General features: G+C 48.0%; 1 protein-coding gene across 2 annotated transcripts in view; it reads right to left on the minus strand.

The window, feature by feature from the left end:
• fam13a (family with sequence similarity 13 member A) overlaps positions 1-9,647 on the minus strand; it is a 207,912-nt gene extending 198,265 nt beyond the window's left edge. The window contains exon 1 of one of the 2 annotated variants that reach the window (XM_033022299.1): positions 9,344-9,647. In XM_033022299.1, coding sequence (XP_032878190.1) covers positions 9,344-9,370 — 27 coding nt within the window. In that variant the 5' untranslated portion in view covers positions 9,371-9,647. The remainder of the gene's footprint in view (positions 1-9,343) is intronic. The other variant, XM_033022305.1, reaches the window with a different exon arrangement.
• Positions 9,648-10,015: the final 368 nt, after the last annotated feature.

Consider the following 10,015-nt stretch of genomic DNA (forward strand, 5'->3'; position numbering starts at 1 on the left):
TGAAAGCCCAGCTTCTGACGGGTTAGTGATTCACGTCGAATGTGCACAGGTGAAGGAAATGGAGTAGAGCAGAGACTTTTAGACAGCAAGGATACAGGCCCTTCAGCCCATCAAGTTCACGCTAACCAGTTATCACCCCCTACACCAGCACGACTCTATGCACTAGGAATTATTTACAATTTATTTTACCGAAGCCAATTAACGGACAAACCTGTACGTCTTAAATCTTTCGCTGCGCCACCTTGCTGACCGTGAAAGACTGTGGGGCTGAAGTGGTCCAAGAGAGACTCGCTACCACTGACTCCATCTAGACACCCGATGGCCCCAGAAAAGCAGCCAACATAATCAATGACTTGTTCCACACGTCCTTCCTTCTTCTCCGCACCTCACAGAAAGGACAGAAGCTTTGCGCACCACCAGACTCTGCGATAGCTTCTACCCGTCTGTTATCTGGTTTCTGAATGGTCCTTCCCCAAGTTAGGGTACTGTCCGATTCACCGCTACCCCCATTGTGGACATTAGTCTGTCCATGGAATTGATGCACTACAATGCTGAGAACTATATTCTGCATTCTGTACCCATTGCTCTACCTATTGTACTTGAGTTTGACGATTGTATTTATGTGCAGCATGCAAAACAAACCTTGATACACGTGACAATAATAAAACCTAAACCTCTACCCCAAACCCAAAGACTTGAAGGAAGTACATGAAGGATTTTAATTTTAATAAACCTCCTAAATACAGTCAGACTCCAAAGTGAGAGGGATATGGGCCAAACGCAGGCAGGTGGGACTAGTGTAGATATTGAGATGGACACTGCCCAGACCAACCAACCAATCTCCCTTCCATTGACTCCATCTACACCTCACGCTGCCTCGGCAAGGCCACCAGTATAATCAAGGAACAGTCTCACCCCGGACACTCCCTCTTCTCCCCTCTCCCATCAGACAAAAGGTACAGAAGTCTGAAAACACACACCTCCAGTCAGGGACAGTTTCTTCCCAGCTGTTATCAGGCAACTGAATCATCCCTTCACCAACTAGAGAGCTGTCCTGGCCTCCCATCTACCTCATTGGAGACCCTCAGACTATCTTTAATCGGACTTTGCTGGACATTATCATGCACTAAACATTATTCACTTTGTCTTGCATCTGTGGACAGTTTGATGTATAGTCTTTCCGCTGACTGGTTAGCACACAAAAATATTTTTCACTGTATCTCGGTACATGTGATAATAAACTAAACTAATGTTGGTTGGCGTGGACAGGTTGGGTCGAAGGACCTGTTTCCAAGCTCTATGCCTCTATGAGAGCCTTGCTTTTACAAGTTGCAACAAACAGGCATGCGAATGCAGTCTAAGCTTCAAGGCAGGGCCAGATTTAGTTCCTCCACTGGTATGAAAGCCGGAGGCAGATTAGGAGGGGTTCAGGACTTCTAAGGTGTTACCTGGACACCAGCCAAGTTTCCCATTCTTGGTGGGAGGTCGATTCATTCATGGCTGAAGAAAGGCAGAGGAGGAAGGGGAGGAGCTCGGGGCTGTTAAGATCTTTCATGGACACCAGCCAGTTTCCCAGTCTCAGTGGGAGGTCGACTCGCAAAGTGGCCGGGTTCCTCACTAACTGAGACTGAGGCCCTGCCCTCAACACTCAAGTTTCTGTGTAGGCTATATCTTGGCTGTTTAGAGACCATGTGATACAAAGCTTTTCATTGTACCTAGCGACACGTGACAATAATAAACCTTATCCTGAACGTAAACCAAAGCTAAACCATGAGGACAAACCTTCTATGATCTGCTCACAACTAGAGACCAGGCCTGAACTACTATCTATCTCACTGGAAACTCTCGGACTATCTTTGATCAGACTTCATTGGCTTTATCTTGCAATATTATTCACGTTATTCCCTCTATCTGTACACTGTGGATGGCTCGATCGTAATCATGTGTAGTCTTTCCGCTGACTGGTTAGCACGTGACAAAAAGCTTTTCACTGTACCTCAGTACACGTGACTATAAACTAAACTAAACTCAACCTTTTTTTATAATCAAAAATATTTATTCAAATATTAAAACATTATATACAATACAATAAAACAAAACAGAACCCACCACCATAATACAAGACCAACAAATATACTAAATAAACTATTATACAACTATGTTACAATCCTTGTCAAGGATCCCCGTGGTCCCGGAAATACAGGGCGTAGTCCCTCTCCAGTACCACCCGGGCGCGGACGTAACCCCAGAAAAGGGGCAGGCAGCCGGCTCGGGCAGAGCCCTCTTCCGCCTGACGCCATTTCTCGCGGATGGCCAGCTTGGCCCGGCCCAGGAGCAACCCAACCAGGACATCTTTGGCCCTACCCTCTCCCCTACGCACAGGGTGACCAAAGATGAGGGTGGTGGGTGAGAAATGCAGCCAGAAGGCAAGGAGCAGCCCCTTTAGACAAAGGAACAGGTGCTGCAACCTCACACACGCCATATACACGTGGAACACAGACTCTTCCAGCGCGCAAACGTGGCAGGCAGCTGGCGAGTCTGTGAACCGTGCAAACTCAACCTTTGGCAGAGAGTGAAGAAAGCCTGACCCTCCCAGGTATCATCCAGCTGGGGCTGGCATTGGTGCCTATGCTGAACTCAGGCTTCTCTAGCCTGCTGGAAGGCCCATGATACAACCAGATGATCATGCACAGGTGGAGGAGATCAGCTTAACTTGACATCATGTTCGGCATGGGAATTGTGGGCCGAAGGGCCTGTTCTCATGCTGTACTCTAGACTTTGGACTTTAAACTTTAGAGATACAGTGCGGAAACAGGCCCCTCGGCCCACCGAGTCCACGCCGAGCAACAATCATTCCGGACACAAGCATTATCCTACACACTAGGGACAATTTACAGAAGCCAGAAGATGTGCATGTATTTGGAGTGTGCGAGGAAACCGGAGAACACCCACGCGGTCACAGGGAGAAGGTACAAACTCCATACAGGCAGCACCCGTAGTCAGGATCGAACCTGGGTCCCTGGTGCTGTAAGGCAGCAACTCTACCGCTGTGCCACTGCGCCACCATTGGTCAGGGACTGTACTGTTCTATGGTCTATATTAACCAAACATGTGACAAGGCAGAGAAATCTTGGTCTATGATCCTATCATGATCAAGACAGCCAGCGGGAGCACATAAGTTTTGTTGTCATGGTTTAGGTTTAGTTTAGGTTCAGGATAAGGTGTATTATTGTCACGTGTACCTAGATACAATGAAAAGCTTTGTTTTACATGCTCTCATAACAGATCAGATATACCATACACAAATACAATCAGTTCAAACTCGCACAATGGATAGAGTTAATGGGATGATAGAGAAAGCAGAATATAGTTCTCAGCATTGGAGTACATCAGTTCCTTAGACAAAATCCAATGTCGAAGTGATGAGGTAGCAGTGAATTGGACAGTACCCCAGCTTATGGAAGGACTGGTCAAAGTCTGATGACAGAGGGGAAGTAGTTATTCCTGAGCGGGTGGTGTGTGTTTCTGCACCTTCAGCCGGACGGGAGCAGGCAGAAGAAGGAATGACAATCTTTGATTATGTTGGCTCCTTTCCTGGGGCAGCGGGAAGTGTAGATGGAGTTAATGGTGGCAAGTCTGGTCTGTGTGATGGACTGGGCTACATCTCCATCTCTCGGCAACGTCTTGTGATCTTGGGCAGAGCTGATCCCAAACCAAGCGATAACACAACCCGACTGTGCACTTTCTGTGGTGTATCTGTAGTGGCCAGTGGCTTCACAGCTCACAGCCTGATCTATCCAGACAAATTGAATTCAATCAGCCTGATAGGCTCGTCAAGTTGAAAAGAGGCCATTTGGCCCATCATTCCTGTGCCCGTTCTTTAAAACTGTGGTTTTGTTACTTCCCCTATTCTGCTCTTTCCCTGTAGAAACGTTTGCCAATCCAAACATTTATCAAATTCCCTCTTGAAAGTTTTTAGTTAAATCTGCTCCCACTCTGCTGGCAAACTGTGCATTCTGGGTTATAACTTGCTGTTTAGAAAAAAAAAAATTCCTCTTCTCCCAATCATTCTGCCAACGGAAACAATTCCTAGCCATCTGCTTCATCGGAATGTTACGTCACGTTAACCTTCTCTGCTCCAAAGAGAACCGCCCCAGCCTCTCTCATCCATCCACAACACTGAAGACCCACATCAAAAAAATATGTTCATTGCAACACTCTGACATAATTAACTGTATCACTGAAAATAATAAGCAGTGGCAGACCTAAACTATCCACAATATTTTTTCTTTCCTCACCCGTCTCACCCCGGTCACTCCCTCTTCTCCCCTCTCTCATCAGACAGGAGGTACAGAAATGTGAAAACTAACACTTCCAGATTCAGGGACAGCTTCTTCCCAGCTGTTATCAGACAACCGAACCATCCTATCACCAACTAGAGAGTGGTCTTGAGCTACCATCTATCTCAGAGACCTTAGAAATCTTTAATCGGACTTTTCTGGACTTTATCTTGCACTCTATGGTATTCTCTTTATCCGGTATCTGTACACTGTGGGAGGCCAGATTGTAATCATGTATAGATTTTCCGCTGACTGGTTAGCATGCAACAACAATGCTTTTCACTGTACCTCGGTACACACGACAATAAAGTAAAATTAATATTAAATCTGTTTACATTCCTCCAGGCAGTTCAGGCATGGTTAACTAGACAGAAGCCCAGTATTCCTCTCAGAGATTCTATCTGATTTCCAAGATTCATTTTCATTTTGGATTTTCAGCATTTTCCGTGTGCTCAAACTTCCAGAATTTACATTTTTTTCCCTTTCCAAATACTCAGTGACCTCGCCCCAGTTAATTCCCGCAGGCCGTATAACAACACCAAAAGCAATTATCGTAGGGACAATCCTACCCCACACATCCCCCCTTCCTCTTTGACTAAAACACACATTTATCTCCTGACTTTTCCAATCCTGAAGAACCAAAGGAATGATAACTGTTTCTCTCTCCACAGAAGTTGCCAGACCTTCTGAATATCTACAGGAATCCTGATACCCCTCACCCCCTCTTTCCAAAGCCCTTCCTGGACTCGCCCACATTTCTCCCCTCTCCTTCCCGTTCCACCTACATTACTTCCTCGAGCTTCATACTCGCAACTCTACTATCCGTATCTTAATTTTTTTGTCTTTTCATCTCCGTCCATCCATCGGCCCTCCCCTCACCCCCCCTCCCCTCACTTGTATCCACCTACACTTCAGTCTGAAGAAGGGTCCCGACCCAAAACATCACCTACCCATGCACTCCAGATATGCTGCTTGACCTGCTGAGTTACTCCAGCACTTTGTGTCCCTTCTTTGCAAAACATCATCTGCAGCTCCTTCTTTCGCCAGCTATCTCTCGTCGGGATTGGTCCTATCTCTCCTCACTTCCAGCTTTCTTCCCCACTCCCGGCACCACAATCAGTCTGAAAAAGGGTCCAAACCTGAAACGTCACCCATCCATGTCCTCCAGAGATGCTTGCCTGGCCTGCTGAGTCACTCCAGCACATCGTGTCTTTTTTTGTAAACTAGCACCTACAGTTCCTTGTGTACCAGATTTTCTGTTTTTATTTCCGATTTGGAACACAGGCTGTTTTACACCTTTCAATAATGAATGCACAGCTTGTGCCACTTTACTGCAACCTCTCGATGGTGTGGCACATTGGAAAGTACACCTTTACTCAGCAAAGCATCCCAAGACATGTCACTGGAGCACTAGCAAGCAAACCTGGACATTGAGTTCGCTGGGGAGATAACTGGACAGATGACGGGGCAGTACAATGGTGCAACGGTAGTTGTTGCCTTATGCCCCTGTCCCACTTAGGAAACCTGAACGGAAACCTCTGGAGACTTTGTGCCCCACCCAAGGTTTCCGTGCGGTTCCCGGAGGTTTTTGTCAGTCTCCCTACCTGCTTTCACTACCTGCAACCTCCGTCAACCACCTGCAACCTCCGGGAACCGCACGGAAACCTTGAGTGGGGCGCAAAGTCTTCAGAGGTTTCCGTTCAGGTTTCCTAAGTGGGACAGGGGCATAACAGTGACGGAGACCCAGGCTCAATCCTGACCTCAGATGCTGTCTCCACAGAGTTTGTATGTTCTCCCTGTGACCGCGTGGGTTTTCTCCTGGTGCTCCGGTTCCCTCCAACATTGCAAAGCCGTGCCGTTTTTATGCGATAACTGCCTTCTGTAAATTGCGGATATGGAACTTGTCACAGGCTACCTTAAAACCTGGAGACTAAAACTGAGTGTGGCAAAAACCACCACACCGGCCTTTCACCTGAACAACAAGGAAACTCAACGCCAGCAACTGTCGCCCTCAATGGCTCACCCTTACCCTATAACCCATTTCCTACATACCTCGGGGTGAAACTAGATCGGCAGCTGACCTACAAGCAACACCTTGAAGCTCTCCGTTCTAAAGTCTCGGCGCGGAACAACCTCCTGCGTTGCTTGGCTGGATCGTCATGGGGCTCCAGGACATCTACTCTCCGAACCAGTGCTCTTGCACTTGTGTACAACCCCGCTGAGTACGCCACCCCAGCATGGTGCCGCAGCGCTCATACTAGCAAGCTAGACGCTATCCTCAATGACACCATGCGGATCATCACCGACTGTCTACGCCCTACCCCGACGGATCTTCTACCTTCTCGCAGGTATCGCACCCGCCAAGCTTCGCAGAGAGTACTTCACCCACAGGCTGGTGTGCAAGGCCACATCGGACGCCAAACATTCTCTGCAACACCTTGACCAGGACTCACAGCAACTGGGACCTCAACGCCTGTCATCTTGTCTCCCCCTCTCCCGTCACGCAGCGACCCTCTGTGGCTCCGGTTTCAACACACTAGGAGCATGGAGAACCAGCTGGGAACAGACTTTACGACCTCCGCAATTTACCGTTGCACCGAACACCACAGCCCCACCCGGCTCAGACCTGCCCCGTAAAGAGTGGGTCACCCTGAACCGGCTCCGTACAGGGGGCGGCCGGTTCAACGCCAACATGCATCGCTGGGGGCTGCGTTCATCAGCAGCCTGCATGTGTGGAGCAGACCAGGAATCAGCGCAGCACATCATTTTCAACTGCCCTGTCCTCCGCCTCCCTGGTGGAGGGGTAGACCTCACGGCCCTTGACAACAGCACATTGAACTGGCTACAGCGCCTGGAGGGCGTTACATAACCTCTGCTGCCTCAAACGCAAGAGGAAGGTGTAAATTGTCCCTAATGTGTAGGATAATGTTAGTGTACGGGAGATTGTTGGTCGGCGCGGACTCGGTGGGACGAAGGGCCTGTATCTTTCCACTCTGTATCTCTAAACTAAACTAAATTTCATGGGGCCATGGCGTGGCTGTAGACAGTCCAATTGCCAGGTCACAATCCTTACGCTTCCATTTGTACAGATCTAACTTCACACAAAGGGGAAAAATTGATGTTTTCTTCAACTCCATTCACCACAACCCGCCCACCCACCTTGACGTGCTTTTGCAACACCGGGCAATCTCTCAGTTTCCACAGCTTCAACTGTCCCCCCAGCTCGTGTCTTTCAGAGGGGAAAACAGAGCTAATTCTCCTGCCTGTTCCCAGGGTTCACCGGCCTCTCTTCACCTCTCCTCCAGCCCTACAGTGCCAGCCTGAGACTGAGATACAGGTTCAGTTGAGTATCGAGAATCCTCCGACTGATTGCCTTGGTTGCCAGCCATTCAGCTGCCAGGGTATTGCGCGCATGCCAGCTATTCAACCTTATCATGTATCTGTACACTGTGCTTGGCACGATCGTATTGTCTTTCTGCTGACTGGTTAGCACGCAACAAAAGCTTTTCACTGTACCTCCGTACACGTGACAATAAACTAAACACAATTATTTTCTCAATAGACATCCAGGAACTATCAATAAGTTTGGTCACTCGAGGAGTTGGGTGGTGGCACTCATGGAGAATGTCAAGGACAGTAATCTAAAACATGGACTACTTCTCTTGTGTGCTTATCCGAACCATTATCAGATCCCTTATTCTCTTGTTCCTTCCAACTTATAGTTCAGTTTAGTTTAGACATACAGTGCAGAAACATACCCTTCGGCCCACCGAATCCGCGCTGACCTGCGATCCCTGTACTCTAGCACTATCCGACACACACTAGGGACAATTTATAATTTTACCGAAGCCAATTCGCCTACAAACCTGTGCGTCTTTGGAGTGTGGGAGGAAATTGGACATCCCGGAGAAAACCCATGCAGGTCATGGGGAGAACGTACAAACTCCGTACAGATAAGCACCCGTCGTCAGGATCGAACCTGGGTCCAATCCTGATTTTTTTTTACATCCCTGATATTCACCGCTTCACCGCCGTTATCAAGTTATATGGAAACAGGTTCTTCAGCCCAACTCATCCATTTCGACCAAGGTGCCGCATCTAAGAAAGACCCACTTGTTCACTTTTGGCCCATATCCCTTTAAACCTTTCCTATCCTATCCATGTACCATGCACAAGAACTTCACTGTGGTTAGTCATACCAAGACCCACACTCTGGAATTTTCTCCATAAACTTTTCCACCAGTCCCTTGCTCAAAAACTCACCTCTTTGAGTGAGCTTTTGAACACGTCCGCCAAGGAAGCATGTAAAGACATAGATAGGGTAGACAGTTAGAAACTTTATCCCCAGGGCTGAAATGTTCAACATTACCCTCAGGTGAGAGGGGGAAAGTTTAATGGAGTTGCGCAGGGCAAGGTTTTTTTACATAGAAAGTGGGGGAGTTTAAGAGGCTTTTAGATCGGCACATGGAAGCACAGGGAGTAGAGGGATATGGATCATGTACAGGCAGATGAGATCAGTTTAAATTGGTCACAAGTTAAGTATAGGCATTAAGGGCCAAAGGACCTGTTGTGTGTTAGACAATAGACAATGGGTGCAGGAGAAGGCCATTCGGCCCTTTGAGCCAGCACCGCCATTCAATGTGATCATGGCTGATCATCCACAATCAGTACCCCGTTCCTGCCTTCTCCACATAGGGGAGTCAGGGGACTCCGCTATCTTTAAGAGCCCTATCTAGCTCTCTCTTGAGTTCTGTGTTCTATAACTTGCTTGGCATCCTGCTCTTGCTCCACACATTCCTTGACGTCTCCTCAACGAGAACTACGTTTACTGCACTGAGATTTGAAATGAAAACTTTTAACCACAGCTACTACTCAGCGCTGGGGAGTGAAAGGCTGGGACTCCTTGCAGTGCAAGGGGATGCCGGGGATAAACAGCAGCTGCAGTCAAAACTCTGCAGCAGAGTTTACAGAGTTGTTAAACACAATGTGGAGCCTGTACTCACACAGACAGTGATCGCTCCTGCTCCCATTTTCCAGGAAATGCTTCCGAGGAGAACTCGATCAACTGGAGATGGACAAATCCATGCAGCGGAGCTGGAAGGAGGCAAGGAAGTTGGCGATCAGGGTCAGTTGAGCTGTAACGATGGCGATCCCCAGACACACACAGAGAAAAGAAGGCCTCTGGGCTTCTGAAAACTTGCTGAACTTTTGAAGCGCGTCAAATCCTTCCCATTAACAGTCCCCGGCAGCCAGTATCCAAACAACACAGGCACACTCAGAGATTTGCTGCTCCCGGGATGGAAATATGATCCACAGTTAGTCACTGCCAGCCTGACATCAGGTCACGTGATCCAGCAGGGATTGTTTCTTCCTTCATACCCCTCACCCGCAAAGCAAAAATTCCTCAAACAGTTCAGCAGGCGGGACAGTTTGTGACTGAGAAAGTTCCCCCAGGAGCTAGACTCAACATATCCTCCCTCTCAACCCCCAAGCCTTGCTAGTTTTAGATGTAGGAAGCTATAGTTTAATACTAAGGGATACTGTATTAGGGCTATACGAAGGATACTGAGCTATAGGGAGAGGTTGACTGAGAGGTTGATAGGTTTACTTTACCTTTTCATAGCTCTAGTTTCCCTCTCCCTTGACTCTCAGACTGTAGAATGGTCTCAACCCGA

The sequence above is a fragment of the Amblyraja radiata genome, chromosome 1 (assembly GCF_010909765.2).
Source record: "Amblyraja radiata isolate CabotCenter1 chromosome 1, sAmbRad1.1.pri, whole genome shotgun sequence".
Classification (NCBI taxonomy): Eukaryota; Metazoa; Chordata; class Chondrichthyes; order Rajiformes; family Rajidae; genus Amblyraja; species Amblyraja radiata.